The sequence below is a fragment of the Triturus cristatus genome, chromosome 7, assembly GCF_964204655.1.
Source record: "Triturus cristatus chromosome 7, aTriCri1.1, whole genome shotgun sequence".
NCBI lineage: Eukaryota > Metazoa > Chordata > Amphibia > Caudata > Salamandridae > Triturus > Triturus cristatus.
The window spans coordinates 1,597,611,887-1,597,632,227 of NC_140590.1; the positions used below are offsets into that span (position 1 = coordinate 1,597,611,887).

Consider the following 20,341-nt stretch of genomic DNA (forward strand, 5'->3'; position numbering starts at 1 on the left):
ATCGTTTAAAAAAGGACACATTTAATCTTAGCGGAATAGACCGGAATAAATAAATAAATTTAGGTAGTATTTTCATTTTGATTATGTTTATACGACCCCCAATACCTATAGGAACCTTATGCCATTTTTTAAGTAGTGTTGCAGTCTCCTTAAGAAGAGTCTCGTAGTTTATTTCTATTATTTTATCTATTCTAGTGGTTATCTTGACCCCTAGGTAGGTAGCCGTGTTGCATAACCCTGTCGTTATTCCTACGTCTTTGTAATTCATTATTATTTGAGTTTTGTTGATATTAAGTCTGTAGCCAGAGACCAAACCATACCTTTCCGCTTCTTTAACCACCTCATTTAGTGCGGTTTTAACATCTGTTGAAAAAACAGCTATATCATCGGCATATGCCGTAATTTTTAGTTCATTTGAGTTATGTATAAAAGGTATGATCCGAGTTTGCGATTGTAGTGCTAATATAAATGGCTCTATTGATAAAGCAAATAAGAGAGGTGAGAGAGGGCAGCCCTGACGGGTACCCCGTGAGATTGAAAACATATCAGACTGTAAACCTGCATAAGCTAACCTAGCTGTAGGATGTTGATATAGTGATTTGATCATGTGTAAAAATTTACCCTTAATGCCAAATACATGCATAGACATTCCTAGTCTCTCACACTCAGCTCTTTCTCTGAATGAGCCCTGCACGCTGGGTACTTGTTGTCATTGCTGCTTGTCCCTTGTGGTGGAGTTTTTTGCACCTCATCCAATAATACTGTTTTCTCACTTGTCCATAGCTGCCAAGACTTTCAGGATAAAACAAAACCAGCAGGATAGCTGTGGGTAATCCTGCTTCTGCATAATACTTTCATGGAAAGTGAACATTTCTGCTCTGTTTGCTGATAAATAAAATTAACCCAAACAGTATCAGGGGTTTGTACGCAGCATGAAAATGGAAATTCTGTATTACCTAGTCCAGACAATGAGGCAGCTGTCTAAAAATACCATTATTGTTTCAGAAAATTTCCTTTTCAGACTTAATATTTCTAATGGCACAGAATAATGTTTCTGTATAAACTTAAATATAATGTTGCTTACGGTTTTCAGTTGTGGTTTTGTGAAAAAATGGTTTATGAATTTGTGCAGGGTTGAATTCCCGTTTATTAGGACAACCCCTTTGTCACAGGCCACACCCCTTTTGTGCCCCTCCACCTTTTCTATCCCACTTAAAGCACTGCCCATATCCTTTATAATTGGCAATAAGAGACCTCTTATAAAACTTACCAAAAAGGATAAAATGGAGCAAACTCTGTGGCAAACCTTCGCCGCAAGGACATATGCAAATGGACGCTGAAACAAATTGATTCAAAGGGAAGCTTTGTTGCTGAGGAATGCAACCCATTCTAAACATGGTAAGGAGTGAAGGCTCCGAACGATTCGTAACCAGGTATAGGTATGGTTTTAGTCTAGTAGATGTTTTGATTACTTCATAATCCCTGTTGCTGGGGTTACTGCGCTCCCGAACACTTCTCTCAAAACTCTGTGCAGTGGCGGCCTCCACAAACAAAGAGTGGTGGGGTGGGTGGAGGGAACGCAGGAGGGGAAAGCACGGGGCAGGTGAGTGTGGTGGGGGGGGGGTGGCGTTAGTAATACTGTATTTAAAAAAAGAACTTACCTGAAGCCCCCAGCCACCTCATGTATCGCACCTTCTGTCCTCTTTCTGGTCCCAGCAGCCGCTGGTACAGATGCCCATCCAATCCCCGTGCTGCTCTCATCTTATGAACCATTATGAACAATGGTGGTTGTCAGCTAGTAGGTATCTTTTACTATTAGCCTTTACCCCCACGCCCTTGCACTTCTTCCCATCTTTTCTCAAATGTTTAACTGCTTGGATCACTTCACCATATAGCAGCATCACCCACTTCACAACATTAGCAGTGTAAGAGTTTCCCCACTAGGGGTTGTCGTCCCCATGATAAAGCATGCCGTCAATTGGTGGGTAAGTGCTTCACTCATATGGTTGCCATCTTTCCATATGTTCCACGATACTTATAGTATATGGCTGAAAGGCCCACTCCAATTCCACTCCTCCCAGGCAAGTTACAGCATCTAGCTCCGCTATGCAGTAGATACCTTTCGCATGTTCAGCTCTCCCACTGCCGCCCCCCGCCCCCTTACTGATTTCCAAGATCCTGAATACCTGAATGTTGTGCTAGGCTCAGCGAGATATCACCACCACTAGCCTGGGTGCACACACAGAACTTGGCAGAGGTGAGAGTAGGAGAAAAGGATGTCCTTCTGACTTCATGTGTAGCAGAACTTCCGCCTCTCATGCCTACTATCCATAACTGCCTCCCACCAGCAGCCATGACTTACCAATCCAGTCCGAAAAACTGCACTTAGTATAAGCTTTGATGAGTGATGGCCATCTTAAGGGCTTTTCGCCCCTCCAATAACGATTGATATTTAAGAGCATACACCCAAGTTGGCTAGGGAAGGTAAAATACATTTCCCAGTCTAATCTCCGGGCGTTCAAGCATTTAAATCCAGTAACAGAGAACCACAAGATTCTTAATTGGCATCTACAAATGTTTCTAGTAAGTACTGTAAGTAGGCAAGACACAGCTGTCTCCACTAACAATAGTCACTTCTGATGTAGCCCATTGGTTCTTGAATAGGCTTTGAAATTGGCGTTATAGACCTAGGGAAACATTGGGTGTAAATAATATATAATTGATGATTTAAAACATGGACCATTTCCTGTGAAATAAAGTCCAACAGAAGTCTGTCATAAAAGTACCCAATAAACAATGTATCCATGTTTGTCCTGTTTGAGGGGTGGGGGTGGAGGTGTGAGGTGGGGAATGACTAATTAAAATAATAATGGGCAATACTTTATTATTAAGCATACCCTCTATTAGTGTAATCATCAGTATTTTGGTTTCTTTCGTCAGATACATTTTATGCCAGCATGAATAAAACCAAACAATGCTGTTTGAAAAAGCCTGGGACAGTGCTGGAAGCATATTCTAAAATGTTTTTCCACATTTGGAGGGTCCCCATGAGAATGGATCCGTTGGCGGGAAGTAAGAGCCAAGTCATTTTAACAAGACTATTTGGTAAACTAAGGGCTGCTTTTTAAAGCCTCTGGTGAGAACGGACTTGTGGAACACAATTTAAAGAGTTTTAGGAAGGGTCTTGTCCTAGTAGTCCACTGCGTATTAACGCTTGTGATGCTCAGTTGGTATTCTAGCTGAATAAGGTTGTGGAATCTTTATTCTTTCAACTACATGTTGTGAACTTTTAAGTTATATTCACATTATTTAAACTGACCTTCATAGAACCTTTACGCCTTGACAGGTAGGTCTTGCTGCTTCAAATTATAACCCGTCTCACATGCTCATCTGCATTTAGTTTGCAAGTTAGATTGGCCAAGTAGTTCCCCAGAGGTAGAGGTAGATTAGTCCCAGACCATTTGTGTAGAAACTGTTTGGTAAAGATGACATTTTTAACTGCAACCTCATGATTCTCATGGCATGTCAATGCGGAATGAAGGAGTACTGGTTCTGTCGGCATGCTGAGTTAAAGTGCTTGTTGAGTAACTTGAGTTCACCTACCAGGTTTGTGACACTCAACTATTCTCCTCCTGAGCCTGCTACATATTTGAGAGTTTTATGACTCTCTTGCTTCTGTAGTAAGGACAAAGTAACCATCATGTTGAGTCTGGACCTCTAAGCCCATAGGTTCTTTTGCACTAGTGGTGGAACCAGAAACTGTTCTATAACTAGTTTGCATGTCAATACTGCACATACATGCATATGTCAGTGCGTCATTCCATATCCTGGAACTCTGTGGAACAGTGTTCTAACTCCACTATAAATATATATTTAGAAAAAAAAAAAGAAAAAAAAAAAAATAAATAAATAAATAAATATATATTTAGAGAAACAGATATTTGAGGTGTGCACATTCAGAGTATCAGTGGTGTTGTAGGCTGTTCCATATAAAGGAGGTGTTCTCCACCTGAACTTGTGTACTACTCAGAGTTCCTTACTCTTTTTTTGCATAATTTATGCAGCACTCTAAGCCTGAAAGGCTATTGTCTTGAATTATACTGGGTGCTCCTTTGTCTGTGGTCAAAGCAATACCTCTCTAATGAGCCCTAACTAGAGTGGAACACCTGTCAGGGATTGCTTTTATTCATTCCACGTTGGCGTGGATGGTATTTTACCAATTCAAAGCTGTTATACTGTGTCTGAAGTAGTAAAAGGCGTTTGTTCTATTTCAGCTCAGTGTGGATGGCATTTGCTAATCCTATGTTTAAAGCCTTTGATGTAAAAATGGCAAACAGCTTTGCCATTTTCTAGCTCTGTGTCGATGGCACTGTGCTAATCCTATGCTTAAGAACTTTGCTAGAGAAACCGACATTTGAGGTGAGCAGATTCAGATTGTCTTTGGTGTTGCAGATGCTTTCCATTTAAACTTGTGAACTACGCAGAGCTCCTGGCTTCCTTTTTTGCTTAACTTATGCAGTACTCTTAGCTTGAAAGGGAATTGTCTTGAGATTTCAAGCGCCTTGAAACCCTAACAGATTATTATCCGCACTTTATGAGAACCGTGATATATATATATATATATATATTTAATAATTAGGTTTTCCTTTACTGACCATGGGAAAATAAACAAGCTGATTGCGACTACAGAGTGGCCTGCTTGTTTTCTTTAAGATTGGAGATACATGGTATATGTGTGTGTGAGTGTATGTATATATATATATCTCAACAATTAAGTAATTAAGTTTAAATATGTTGCTGTTTATAGATGAACTCTATGCTGTGTCTTCCCAGTATTCCTGGGAGTCTGTGTTGTCAATTCTTGAAAACCAAACAATTGTATTGTAATGGCAGTTATGTAGGGCTTAGACATTAGCGGTCTTTCCTGTCATGCAACAGGAAATCTGATATTTACATCAATGACTTGCTTCAACTCTTGATTGCAAAATCCCAAGGCTGTGGTAACATAGGTGAAGTGTAAAGAGCCGAGCATAAAGGAAACATATTTAAACACGGAATTAAGGATGAGTGCTGTCAGCAGTTAGTTGTTTTATCGCAGGGGAACATTCATGCGGGTAAACTGCAAATTATATAAAATAATATGGACTCGTATCACATGCAGGTAGCAAGTGTTGCCTGTATATTTCACTTCTTCAGAAAACAGGGATATATCCTAACACCTACTTCAAGACAGAAGCCAACATATTGATTCAGTTTATGACCTAATCAAGTGGAAATCAAGGAAAGTACCAGACCCTACATCCTATATATCTATAAAGGTTTGAAACCAAGATCCTTACAGAACAAGACTATGGGACAATTTAATGATACCGCTAATAACTGAATTACTAAAGTTTGGCAATAATTATTTACTGCCTGTATCCAAACCAAAAAATGAGTGGTATTCACTGGAACTATGGAATAAGAAGCAAAAGCTCACAAATAAAGCCTAAAAAGATATAGCGACCAAATAACATCCCTGCTGTGGGCACAGACTCAAGAGTTCTCAGACAGCAGTACAAGAATGCATTTGGGAGGACAGTAATGGATTGTTTTGAACAAGGCCTGTACTTCCAGGAATACTAGAGATTGTTGGACATATGTAAACAAAGTCTGAGCTATAACTTCATTCTCAATCAGCAATGGTGTTACAGCTGATCGATGAGTGTTGGCCCGGGTTTTCTCTCCAGGAGCAAAACACTCTACTTCTTAACTGCAAGGATCACATGTATGGGGATGCTGTCGGCACTAATCTGCATCAACCAGGGCACTAGACAAGGCTGCCCCCTGTCTCCTTTGTTTGCTTTGTATTTTGATCCATATATCCAGGCTCTTAAACTATCTCCTACTATTCCAAGTATGCTGCTGCATTCATGGGAAGCCCAGGGGTTGGCATATGCCAATGACATTGCAATCCTCGCCTCTTCCCCAGCAAGGGCATTGGGGGCAACTGAGGATGCTGCTAGTACTTTGACACGTTACAGGGTATAAATTGATTTTGGACAAAACCGAGATCATTGCGAATAGAGACCCTGAAAGTTATGAAGCAGTGTTTGTGGAATCCTACGCCTTGCTTAGAAAGTGGGATAGATTGCATGTAGGCTTAATTGGTAGATGCAACATAATCGAGATGATCATTTTGCCACAATACCTCTACCTTTTAGGTTTATTCTCCTGTACCTTTGGAATAGCTTTTTTAAAAGAGTTGAGAGCAGTTGGCAGAAATTTTATATGGCAAATACAAGAAACCCAGATGTGCACCACGTAATGAGGGTGGGTTTGCACTTCCATCATTAGGGATCTATTTCTTAGCTGCTTTTATGTTTGATTTTTTGAGGTTATTAGGATAAGCACCTGGAAACTTGCCAGGTTATTTCCAGAGTATTTGACATCTTCCGGTAATCCCCCGCAAAAGGCTTATTGACACGGCCTACTTTAAGCACACATGGTTCAACATTTAGTTTATCATAGTGTGTGGCAGGATATACAGTCAATATGCCAAACCCACGGTTTCATTGCTTCACCTCAAAGGAAATAATCTTTGCCTCCCACGGCCACTGCAAGATGCCTATTTTATGTGTTGGCGTGGGGGAGATCTGTGGTCCCTTAGCCCACTTTTCAGGGATGGTAATTTGTGCTCTTTTTCGGATATCAGGGGTGAAAATCAACATCCTAAAATAAGCTTTTTTTGCTATTTATAGCTAAGGGAATTTCCATCTCATCTCTCCCCCTCAAAATAAGCATGAGTCATAATGCAGTCCTACAAATCATTGTCAACATATCCAGAGGTGGATATCTTCACATTTTCTACCACATTCTTTGGGGCCAGCAAAATGTGATGAATAACTTTGGTGCCTTGTCGGTCAGGTGGGCTCATAGTTTGCATTGTAATGTTTCCATAGTTGATCTTCAATACACCAGTAAGCTTGCTCAGAGAACCCGAATGTATCTAGGCTTAAGACCCATGCCTTTAAAATTCTGTACGATTTAGATTGCACTCCAAACAAATTGTTTGTGTGGTTTAAGGGCAACGTCGGACTGCTTCCAGCGGAATGCCCCAAAGGCCTACAAATGCATATTTTAGCAACCTGTGGCATAATCTCTCAATATTAGCACACAGTCTTCCTTTTATTAATCAACTTCTGGAGATAATGTTAGATTCTTACAGGTCACGCCCCTGTATTTTGCATGATGTGGGAAGGGCTTTCTTCTTTGCTATAACATCTGCTAGGCTCATGATCTCACGCACTTGGCTTCAGAAAGCAGCCCCAGACCCTGTGTCCTGGTGGTAGAAGTTTGTATCCCTATGGGGGTTGGAGCAGGCAGTGATTCAGAATCACCCATAAGCTGCGTAGAATGTGGGATCCAATTAGGTGAGATTTTCTTGATATTGGACCTGTTAGTGACCTTGAATTAGGAGAGAATTGTTGTAACGATGGACTCTTCCTTGCAATGTGGCAAAGGGCCTATTTTTATCCAGTCATAAATAAAGCCAGCAAACAAGATCCCTCCAATTATAGAGTAATTGCCTTATTGGATATTTAAAGTAAATATTATGCAATAGTCCTACTAGAAGATCTGAAAAAGTAGGCAGAAAAAAAAAACCTAATCCTGTGGTTCCAGACTGGCTTCCAACCAAATTGTAGCACACAAGATGATATTATAGCACTAAGTCTACTAATTCATAAAGCCAACCAGGCCAGTAGTTAACTTCATGCTTACCTCATAGACTTAAAGAAGCTAAATGACCTTTGAGCAATTATTTTACAATTTGTGGATGATTTGGTATACCTTGATTGTACATGAATTGACTTACAACATACTTTAAAAAGTCTGTTGTAATACTGGGAACAAAATCAATTGGATATCAACAACGAAAAAACTAAAATGCTATCCCTTGGTTCACAAAAAGGCAAGGTTACTACCTAGAATGTATGAGGGCAGTCGCTGGAATCAGTGGATTCATACACTTGGAGTCAGCCTGCATCTATTGAAATTATATAAAAACTTATATGGTTCATTGATTATGCCCCTGCTAAATGTAATAAAAGTGAAACCTATACTGTCTCTTACCTATGACACAGAAACTTTCTAGATAAGCCTAGTACATGGTTAAATTTGGAACAAAGCAAACTTTTCAAATAAATCTTTAATCTCCTTCATTCTTCAAGCCCACTACAAACTTTAATCGAATTTGACCTAATTGAACATCTCGGATAAATGGTGCTGTGTTAAGGTATTGGTTCAACATGAAAAGGGCAGATACAAAACCCTTCATAGGCATTCTCTGTCAAGAATGTGACAATCTAGCAGTCCGATCGAAAACACCATGGCACATGACAATACCTATTTTTCTTTTAAAGAGTTGGAAATGGTCAACCCATGGAAACAAGAGATCTCAAGCTCTAGTTTAAAATGATTCCTGAAGAAATAAATCCTCCTAAAGCCCTGTGCTAGGTACCTTAGGGCATTCATTTCCCGTGGCCATTCCTACTTGGTCAAAGGCAACTAACCACTTTTCTATTCACCTCACTTCTTCTATTTCGTAGCTTTTAAGGATCAAATATCTGCAATTATGCTTTGGTCTCTGTGATGAAGGAGAGATAAAGCAAGTATGGAAACAAAAGAGAACCAACCTAGCAAACAGGTTCTGTAACGATTATAAAGAAAGCATATCCCACATAGTTTGTTGCTGTCCAACATTCGACACTCCAAAACAATTGGGCACACAAACCTAACCTTCTATGAAGCAGTTTTCTACAGTTTTAATAGCACAAAGATCTTGTTTATAAGAAAATTAGTAAAATATATGAACTTGGTTCAATTAGAACTGGAAAAAATATAACAGCTTTAGCAATCGTCTGTAGCTTAAATGACCCCCACCCACGATAAGTTCTTCGTTTTATTAAGAGCTGCGTCTCTGAACCTTTAAATGTATATTTCGAGATGTATAGATTTTATACTCTAATAAACCCTCTGTAACCAAGCTGTATTCCTTTACTTGCAATCACCCATACATTTAAAGGCCTCTTCGAATTAAACATTTTGTAAATTTGAGAAGATCAATTTACTAAAGCTCCTTACATCACAGCATTATTTGTACTTTCTTGTCATATGGCACAATACATATTTTATGTATTGTAGTGGTTTGTGTGTTGTGGTGAGTTGTGCTCGAGGGAGGTCAGTCCTGGGTGATTGGACTCTGAGCATTGGTATCTAGCTATAAGGTTTCGAGAAGATCCCTCTAGCAGATTCAGAATCCACCATTGCAAAGGCCAGGTGAGGATTCCCCCCCACTCCCCCGACCCATGTTCTCCTAATATATTGACAAGGCCTGATCATCTGTTAATGTTCAGATTAACAAACTATTAAATCTCTCGCTGGATCAAGGTGTTGTTCTTACAGCTTGGAAAAAAGCTCTTGTGCTCCCACTATATAAAAAAAAAATCTAACGCAGATCCACTCTGCTTAATCAATGATAGACCTATTTCCCTGCGTCCTGCAGTAGGGAAATTGCAGGAGAAACTGGTTAACCTACAGCTCATCCCAAATATTTTTATGGCTCTTATCGCTCCATGAATGTGTTGGATCTCCCACTTCTAGCATCCAGTGGAGGGACATTCTATTGGTTGGCTACTGTTAGGAGGCTGCCCAGTGTGGTTCTAGTTGTGAGAATGCAATCAGAGTCAACCCTCTGCCTTACAGAATCTAAAGTGATCTTCTCTCTTTGCAGGAAAAAGGTTTCACAGGAAAGGACACAGATGAGCAGCCAAGTCAAGCAACCCCAGACTCGAGCGAGCAGAAGTGGTCAAGTGTCGGGCATTTTATAGGCCCCATGGCAAAATAAGGTAGAGTGGTTGATTCATTTAAACAAGCAAGCAAAAACATTTCACGCGGCACTCACTACTTTTATACAATATTGAAGTATGGCAGAACTGAAGAATTAACAAATATTTTCATGTAAACATTTACCTGAAACCCATGCGCACAGCTAGAGTATTTAACATTCCATTTTCTCAATGTCCACCAATACACTTGTGTTTTTTTCAAATTTCTGTTCAATCAACCATCAAATGTTCAAAAAATGTACATCACCACAACACTCGTCAATCACTTTACATATTTTTGAACATTGTCAATATATTGTCACATATTTCACAATTCAACAATTCTTGTTATGCGGGTTCCACTTTTTCGCCACGCTATGCATTTCGGGACACCGTCCCTTTCCGCAGGGGTCTCTGTGTTCACTAAACATAAAAATGCAATAATTAAAATCTCAAACCAAAACTCATATTAAGGGGAATCAACAAAATACTACCATCAATAGACACCCCCTGTCCCAGAATCATGCCTTTACTCTGTTCTATGAGAATCATGCTGCTCAAACTTATGTGCAACAGCATGCACTAACCATGTCCGTGACACCCCTGTTGTGTAGCACTGTTATGGAACCGTGTTGTGCGTATGACCCCACGTTTATAAGCCAACACCAGCAATATCACTAGGTTTCCAACTAGTACTCATGTACATACCATCTGTTCACGTCACCCCCGGTGCACACAGTCCCTTGCTCCATTCTAATACTTACAACAAGTGGATAGACCGATCCGCTCCTCTAAGTATAGAAGCAGTCATATAATCCTGAGTATTACACAACACCATTAATGATGTCACACTGATAATCTAAACACCTCATTACTTTTGAGGTGATAAAACATACCTTGGCTGATGGTTTCAGTGGTTTAAACAGCCCAGGTAGTCTGTGCTTCTTAAAAAGATATTCCCTTCATAAATAATACCGTAATACCGTTAGTCACCCGAAACTGCGGGCCCACAGCTCTCCTACTTCCATCCATGATACACCAGCCACTCGCCACTCTTCACAGCGTATTTCCGTAATCGTACTTTCTCCACCACTCCATTCGGCTTGCAGTGTACATCCCTTTGCTCACACCTTAAAAGCCACATGGACATGGTGTCTTCCATAAAGAATACCAGCGACTGATGCGTGCCATCTTATAGTGTCTAAATACATCCCTTCTGTAGTGCATGTACATAAATCACATGAATAACTTACATCTGATTATCTCCATGATAACAAGGAGTTCCACCAATCTGTAATAAATGCTCATGCTTTACATACACTTACACGATGTGGTTCTACAGTATGTCGGATTGAATTGAGCATCAACCCGTTGCTCAACCAAACTACAACAACCACAACGAGAGCCTAGGCAGCTCACAAACACAGTTCACACAAAGGCCTATTTTGTTAGTGCATTACATTGTGGACAACTTTTGAAAACAGTCATGCTCAATGCCATTCTTATTATCACCTGGGTGATCAACTCCGTTAGCCTGACAGACCAGACAGGTTTGGCAATATGTCTACACATCCTGACCAACTCCTAGCCAGTAAAACAGAGGTGCTAACCTGTCCTTTGTCTTTTTAATGCCCAAGTGTCCAGCTTGGGGTACTTCATGGGCTAGATGCAGCAGGGAATTCCTGTGCACCTGAGGAACCACCAACCTTTGCTGGCTCCTGGCTCTGGGTCAGTGGGCTCACTGAAAAGGAGTCCATCTTCCCAAGCCAACTTGTGCTTTCTGACTACTCCAGTAGAGTCCTGTTCCTGAGCAGCTTTCCGTAGACCAACAAGTGTAGGACAATCAGCCTGGGCCTTACAACACTCCTCACGGGACGGTCCTCCTGCCACTCGCAGCTCCTGCAGCTCTGGCAGGGACCCAGACTCCAACACTCTGGATGTTCACCCACCTCTCCAACTGGAGCAGGAGGGGCAGACACCAGGACAGGTGTCTTCTAAGAATCTACCTTTGGTCCTTGTTCTGGCCTGTTCCCCTCTAGTGTCTCTTCTGCTAGAGTGGTCCCTACTTCACTAGGAAGCAGGTTTACAGTCTGTGCCTTTGTGAGCACAGCTGATAAAGTCCAGGCCATATAGGACACAGGGCCTGGTACTAACCCGAGTTCAACAAGATCATTCCTCAGAAAGCACCCAGCAGCCTGCTTCTCTTGCAGCCCCACGTTGACCATGGCATTCTTACTATTCACCTCTACCTCCACTTAGCAAGAAGGTACTCCATATCATCACCACTAGCTACAAGTCCATTATCCTTGGAACCAGGGATGATCTCTTCAGGTTTGTGATATTTGTGTTCAACCATAGTCATGTGGGCACCAGTATCCCTCATACAGGAACCTTCCTTCCATTGATACTTGCCACACTCATATACCCAGTTGAGTTAGGGTGAATATGCTTAAGGGCTTCTGGGTCAAGTTCCCAGATGTCCCTGGTGACTAAGTTAAGCTCACTTGAGCCTCCCCTCATTTCTGGCCCCACTGAAAGCACACTTGCTATCACAGGTGCCACTTGCACCCCGTCCTTTACTAGGCAGTCTGGCTTTAAGTGCCCCTCTCTGTGGCACTAAAAGCATCTAAACAATTTGGGAGTGAAAGGACCCTTCCTTCCTTTTCCCTCCTGGTGCTGATGATAGGCCCCATTCCCCCTAGACTCTTGTCCTGACTGAGAGCCTTGGGAACTGTTCTGGCCTTTCCCCTCTGGTTTAGGGCCAGCCTGCTGGGAGTTCTTCTCCCCCTTGGGCTTGGGTTGCACCTGCCCCCCGGTCACTTGGTTGGCAAGCCACTTATCTGCCATCACTGCAAGTTTCCCAGGATCCCGCTCAGGAAGGTCAGACAGATACTGTCAGAGTGGAATATGTCACAGACCCAATTCACAAAAGGAACCCCCTCGGCCTTCTTGTTCTCATGGAATCTCAGCAAGTACTGGGCTGGTTTCAACCAAAACCGCCTAATCAAAGCATCCTTCATGCACTCAGATGTCAGACTGTCATTCTGAGACATCCTTTCAATGACTTCAGTCCCTTCCCGAGAGAGGCGACTCAAGTGAAGTCGCTGCTTTAGACTGACCATTAAGACCTTGAGCCTTACATGCGAGATGAAAGGCACGCATCCAACTGAGAATATCAGTGCCGGGGACATACATGTGTATCAATTCTTTTGGTACCTTGGTGGTGTTTTCTTTTCCCTGGGACTCTGAAGTGGACTCACCATCCACAGAGCTTGCTCACTTGAGCTTCTCTTTCTCCAGGGCTATCCGCTCTTTCTCCAATTCCCTATCTTTCTCCTGCCTCTCCCTCTCCAGCCTCTTCCTTTCCATTTCCTTCTCATGCCTCTCCCTTACCCTCTCCTTCTCCTTCCAAACCCACTCTTCATGTCTGACCCTTCGCTGCTCCTCTTCTGCCTGGCACGCCATCCTTAGTTTCTTCCTCTCAAAATACCTTGCTTTCTCCTCTGACAAACCCTTACCTTCCTCGAGTTTCAGCTGAAGTTTGAGGGTCACTGCTAGCTCAGTCCACCCTAAGGAGGCGAATCCTGGGAAAGGGGAAAAGTTAGTCCTTGAGCTAGGGGGAGGTGAAAGTCTAGAGGCATGTCTAGGGGAAAGCCAAGGGCCTGCACTGACTGACTTGGCAGGCTTGTGATAAGTGTTCTCCACCTCTTGCTCAAAGCATTTTGTCATGTGGCCAATCAAGTGCTCCCTGTCCTTAGACCTTGAGATTTTCCACCCACTGTCAGCTTTAATTGCTCCACAGTCACGTTCTGCAGTTCCAATTCCTCTCCAATGTTATCTGCTATTTTACATATAGCTTTTGGGAATCTGATGGACTTAACAACTGGCCTCAGTGTCCACTGAGCCTGAAGTCTAGTGATCCAACACCGCTTGCCACCAATGTTAGACCCGGCTCCTGGGCAAAAGGCAGGGGTTACTGCGCTCCAATCGCATCAACTGGAGTATTCCCCACTGGTGTTCTGGGGCCTCAGTTCTAGTGGACACAAAACTGGATAACCAAGTACTCCTCTCCAGCACTTGACTCTCTCAGGGTAGCGAGACAGAGCAGTCCAAGGCTTACTCAAGGAGGTGAGGTGGGGTTAGACATTCAGAATACAGTGCACAAAGTATTACCAGCTGATAAAATCAATGTCCAGTCAGTGCTTTACTTTTTATAAAAGAATACACACAAGAGAATTATATTACACATAAAACTAGGATAAACAGTGAAAACCAGATGTCTCTACAACCTTCTGGGCCATATTTCTGACCCAGAACAGTATTCTATCGCCTAGATGTCAAGCATTATAAAAACACAGTTAACCTGAAAACACACGATTAGTATTGCATATTACTGACCATGTTGTACCGGGTTGCTTTCATTCGCTAGAGCCATGATATCAATCTTTGGATTGTTAGGCTATAGTTTCAGCATATGATGTGAAGTCAAAGGTTCTTTTTCAGCCCCATAACCCCCACCCAAAGCAACAGAAGTGCCCTCCCGTCCTGATAGAGGACACTGCTCTATTGGAGTCAGGGATCTGATCACAGGTGCCTGATTTCTTGGCATAGTTTACTGGAGTCCCACTAGTCCAGTTGCCACTAGCTAGCTGTATGAGGGTAGCGGCTGGACATTCCACATGTACATTTATATGCAATATATGACTTTGGCCGTTTTGCAGTTTGCTGAATGTTTCAACTCCACTAACTCCCCTGTCCTGGGGGATGCTTTCGCCTGTGATTACATTATTGCGGTGAATACAATTGTGGCATTTTTTGGTACAGTCGCATGTCTGTGGCCTGGTTTTCGATAATAACAATTCTTTGATGTTTCTTGTTCTGGTGTAAGCAAATGAGGATCTGTGTTTAAATCGGCCTCGGAAGTCTAGCTCATTCTGTAATAATTCCTACTGTTAGAGTATAATTTTTTTAATGATTCTAGACTTAGTGGAAAATTTGGATATAAACACCATGATTTTTGTATAGTTTTCATTCGCAATCGTTCTTTTTGTTCGCACTGTTTGATCTGTTCTTCAGATTGTGCCACTGTTGCCATTGGTTAACCACGGTTCAAGTATCTTTGTCGAATGTCTGATATAGCCAACACTCAAGTTTCTGTGTTTGAAAAAATCCTTTTGACTCTCATCGTTTGAGAATATGGGAGATTCTCAAGCAGTTTGGGTGGATAGAAACTCCGGAAATGTAAAAGATTGTTCAGATCAGTGGGTTTTGTGTATGCTCTAGTTTTTAAACCTGTATTGGCTTTTTCAACTTTCAACCCATAACTCAAAACTTGCATTACTTGTGGTATGAGTAAATTGAATCCTGTTCCAAGCCGTGATGTTTGCTACCAGTTTTGCTTCTGTGTTTCATGAAATGAAAAAAATGTCATCAATGAATGTACAGTCGAAAATCAGATCTTCACTGCATCCTGGAGAACTGCCATACTTCTATCAAGACAAAAGGAAACCGATCTTGTTGCATAGTTCAACTCATATGTCCAAAAATCGGGCCACTAAGCAGACCTATTTCTTATAGTAACAGATATTGAATTTTTAATTTATATTAGCTAATGATGTATCCATGGTTAGAACTTTGAGACCTCCCTGAAACTACAATGATCAGGTTCCTTATTGGAGGTATGCTGCATTACTACAATTGATTTTGCACCTAAAAGAGAACTTCAAACAATTGTTTCCTTATTTAAAAAAAAAAGTAAAAGCAACCTTACTGTTAATGTTCTTTTAGTTGCCAATTGTAATTGCATTTATATCACGCTTACTACCCCTAACGAGGCGTCAAAGTGCTTTTTCAGCAAGTAGCACGCTACTCCGGAACCCAAAAAGGATTAGTGATAAATTAGTTCAGGGCAATAGGAAATCAATTTTAGCGGAGGACATGGTAGTTTGTTATTTAGATTGAAAAGGATAGTGGAGGGATAGAAGAGGGAAGGGTTTGCATTTATATAGCGTTTGCTACCCCTGATGAGATGTTGAAGCGCTTTTCGGCAGGTAGCACGCTTCTTCGGAACCCAAACATGATTAGTGGGGAAATTAGTATTGGGGAATATGAAATTAATTTGAGCGATGAACATGCACGTTTTTTATTTGTATTAAAAAGGATAGTGGAGGGATAGAAGAGGGAAGAGTTTGCATTTACATAGCGCTTACTACCCCTGATGAGGTGTTGAAGGGCTTTTCAGCTGGGAGTAATCTACTCCGGAACCCAAAAAGGACAATGTAACATTTATAATGTAACCACATTTTTTTGTCTTGAAAGAAGCACCGCCAAATATTCTTCGGTAGGAACTGTAGCGATTTGTACAGTCAAGGCTCCCAGCGAAGGTTTGGTTACACACACCCTTTTGTTTCACGCTGTCCTATGGCTCCCCATTTAAACCATCATACATAATAACATGGATTTATAAACCATATGCTCACACGTAGGGGGATCTTGACACTAAATAATAGTTTACTATACACATCTGCTCGAGAAGACTATTTGACACCACTTTGGTCCCCACACAAAGTCTTGTTCCATGGAACCGTCTGGGTAACTACATGCAAGACAAAGTATGTTTGATCATCGTACACAAACACTGAGGGGGCTGTACTCGCTCCCTTTTCAAGCATTAATGCAACTTAAAACTCAGAGTTTTAGCTATAATTCAGTCAAATTAAAGTCTAAAGTCTTGTCAGAAACTGCCAATCTCTGTGACACACTACACTCATGTCCAAGTCCTGCGGAGAATTGAAATCCAGAAAGTACCCCAAAGAAAGGAACATGCTTTCTTGGTGTATGGAACCAATTTCTGGAGCAAATATCCCCATGGCACTCACAATTGTCCTTACTGCCCACCTCAGAAAACACTCCAAAACCCATGTAAATCCAGTTCTTGCACTATATTAAGGGTTCAACTCCAGACTAGGGGTGGGTGGAACTCACGGAGTTACATGAAAACCCCACGAGATTCCACGGGGTTCCACTAACTGTTGGAACTACGCATGTTGTGCTGATTTTTAGCTCCAGTAGCTTGTTCTGCGCTGAAAAATCAGAGCGAACAGCACCACGTGGTGCGCCAGAGAGCGCTGCTTCTAAAGTCGATTTGGCTGCGGCTCGAGACGATTTTCTACTCATGCAGCAGTCTTCTGACCGCAAACGGTTGCGACCACCTAAATTGGAAATCTTGCCGAGTGCCATCCTAGCAACCAAAAATCACGATATGGGACGCTAAATCTTGCTCGCCATCTTACCGTTGTCGAGCTGCACGCAAGAAAAAAAACTCAGCCACGCAGCAGTTGGCACAATTAGGCCGGAACGCCTAATTACATGTGTAACAGGGAGTGGCCAAAACTCAACCAACCGAGCGGAATTTATCACCCACCCCTGCTCCAGACTCACTTCTGATCAACAACTGTATTTTACTGCTCTGTCTGCGTATTTACTCAACTCCAATTTGGTTGTTCGGAGTCATGAATAATGAAAGAGTGTATGTTGTTCTATGACACTGACCACTAATGCTTCGTTTTTGATACTCACGTTACTGCCCCTCTAATCCTGGTATTCTAGATAAGATTATTGAGAAAACATTTTCTCGAACATCTTCTATATTAAATCGGGCCAGTTTTCAGTTTGTGCAAACTATCTGCACACAGTTATGTTAGGTCATTCAAAGGGCAGCTTTTTCTGCGAACGGCGTGCACATCTTGCATTCCAATTAACACATACCTTTTCTATTTTTTACCCCGTTCTTAAATATCCAACCCGAGTCAATGGGCCAATAGATTTCCCAACCTTTCTGCGGCAAAATGTACTTGCCGAACGAACTGAATGTGCCAAAATATGGGTTTGAAGCTAGCATTTGAAGTTATTTTAATTTATCCATTTGAAGTCCAGAAGCTCTTCAAAAGAATTCTTTCTCACTGACGCATGATCGTAGCGGGAGAGATTTGAACAGTGAGGGGAAAAAGCATGAGGAATTGGAAGCAGAACATAAGTACACAGCCCCAGGCCATTGGTGGAAGGCTTCCCCAAGTATACTGCCAAGTGTAGTTAATAACTAGTGGTTGGCTCAGCTTGCTTCAATAGTCAGGGCAGCCTGGAAAACACTACCGCTGAAAAGTAGAAAACTGCACCCTGCAGTGAACAAGAATTGGAAGAACCAATAGGTCTGGCTTGTTTTAGATGCACTGGTTCACTGTTGTGTTGGGATGGTCGCATGTTACTGTGTGATATGTTTGAATGTACCAATAGATAACATCCAAGTCCACAAACAATACAGAAAAGCGTGTGTACAGTGGTAATTGGGCTCATACAGGCACCTGCATACACAGGTGAATGGTGGTAGGAAGCATAGGTGAATTCACGACTTTGTAGTTGTAAGCAAGCTTAAATGTAGGGGTAGATGGATGTAAATGACTACGATGGTGGGTCGGCGAATCCATAGCTGGATGAATGCCATTGTGTGTGAATACTTGGTTAAGGGCTGAAATAATTGACGAAGGCAGGTTGCTATGTGCTTGAGTGAAGGTGGGTGATGAATACATGGAGCTGGTTAGATGAATCTAAGTGGGAGTACACTTAAGTAAGATTAAGAAAGGAAAATATAGGCATACGTAAGGGCATTAGTAGGAATATTATGAAGAAAAGGAGTTAGAGTAGGTATACAAAGGAGTAAGATGAGGCTTAAGGAGGAGTAAGTGTAGTATTAAGAATAAGAGGAGGAGTAGGCAAAAGAGTATTAAGGTGTAAAATTAGGTGAAAGTAGAGGGAGGAATAGAAGTACGCGCAGAAGTAAGAGCATTACAAATGCAATTTCAAGGAAAGAATAAGAGTGGGCTTAGGTAGGATGTAGAGTAGACACAAGTAGGAAAAAGAGTAATAGTAGTTAAAAGAGTAGGTGTATGTTGCTTAGGGCAAGAGTATGTGTACAAGTAAGAGAATGGGTGGGTAGAGGTAGGCTTTAGCAGGTCTAAGAGTAGGAATAAGACCACAGTAAGTAAGAGCCTGTAGAAGTGTAGAACGAAGAATAACAGCAAGTGTACTCCTAAGAAAGAGCAGTAGTAAAACAGGTGCATGCAGAAAAATTAAGAGTAGGTTTAAGCAAAAGCATCATGTACATGCCATAAAACAATGGCAACTGCCATATGGCTCACACAGAAGACCAGGGTACCTTTTAAAACTGGGTTAAATCAGTGCTGCGAAAGGAATTGTTACTTACCAGCATTCCTAGTTCTACTCCAGTGGAATCTTCATTATAGTCATAAGCACTGAATTTCCCCACTCATGTACTGGATTCTGGAACACATTTTACAAAGCGTGTATAAAAATAATATATGCTTTTATTTTGAAAAAAGCTATTTTTTCCTGAACAAAAGTGTCTGACAACCATGATGGGCTACATTGGCAAATTATCTTTAAAAAAGCAACAATTTTCACAATTGACACAAAGTCACTAGAAACAAACCAAGTCATCTGAAAAACACTTTCAAAAATCATAAAGGAATAGTGCAAGAAAAAAAGGGAAAAAATAGGCCTAATAGACTTAAGCTGGAAAAGCTTGGCACACTGTGCTTGTCCTTTGAGGCACAGCATACCACCAGTATCCCGTCATGTCCAGTAAGTGGCAGTTGAGCCAATTCTTTTTATCGTGACTAAGGATAATGTTAGGACTGCTCTTCAATGGCGAACATGTTGTGACTGACCCTATCTTTGATGTCATAGGCCTTGAAGTCAACCGGTTCCATCTCTTTCTTTACCTCTTGCCGAAGCTCTCTGTGGATCTTCCTCGCAGTGTGTTGATGTGGATAGTAGAAAGTGTGGAAATAGAGGGAAGTCCTCCATGTCCCTCAGATCTTCTGGATGACATTTCACACCTATGCTGTTCTTCCTGAAACCCTTGCAGCCTAATGTAGTGTAATGCAAAGTGGGTTTATACTATATTATAACATTGTAACGTTGGAAGCTCCATTGAAAACAATGGAGTTGCTCTAGGCTTATAATGGCTGGTATAAGCCCGGAGCTCCAACATTCCAATGCTTCTTTGTTCACAGCTCTGGCTGTGAAGAAAGGCTTCAGGGAGCCTGAGGGGCTTGAAATCCCCTTCCGCTCCCTGAAGCCTTTGTTTAATTTGTTAGAACATTCTGCCCTCTAGTGGCAGAATGTTCTAATAGTCTTATAGCCCTTCGTAGCAGGGCTATACCGGCTATTAAAGTCACGTTGCCTTGTTAAAGTCCCTCGCCTTCGGCTCAGGCCTTTAATGCTGCAGCGGGCCTTTAATAGCCGGTATAGCCCGCTATGGCGGGCTATAAGGCTATAGTGTGTTGCCTGTCACCTGTGAGGGTATCTAAGCCCTCATCTACTCTCTATCCCTCAGCGGTCTGCCTGACATCATCTTACGGAAGTCGCAGGTGTCCGTAAGGTGAGAGAGAAAAAGG

The 20,341-nt window shown here is 41.8% G+C and overlaps 1 protein-coding gene across 1 annotated transcript in view; it reads left to right on the top strand.

The window, feature by feature from the left end:
• EDN3 (endothelin 3) overlaps nucleotides 1-20,341 on the top strand; it is a 429,809-nt gene that overhangs the window by 389,596 nt on the left and 19,872 nt on the right. The window contains exon 4 of the mRNA XM_085619462.1: nucleotides 9,773-9,887. Coding sequence (XP_085475588.1) covers nucleotides 9,773-9,869 — 97 coding nt within the window. The 3' untranslated portion in view covers nucleotides 9,870-9,887. The remainder of the gene's footprint in view (nucleotides 1-9,772; nucleotides 9,888-20,341) is intronic.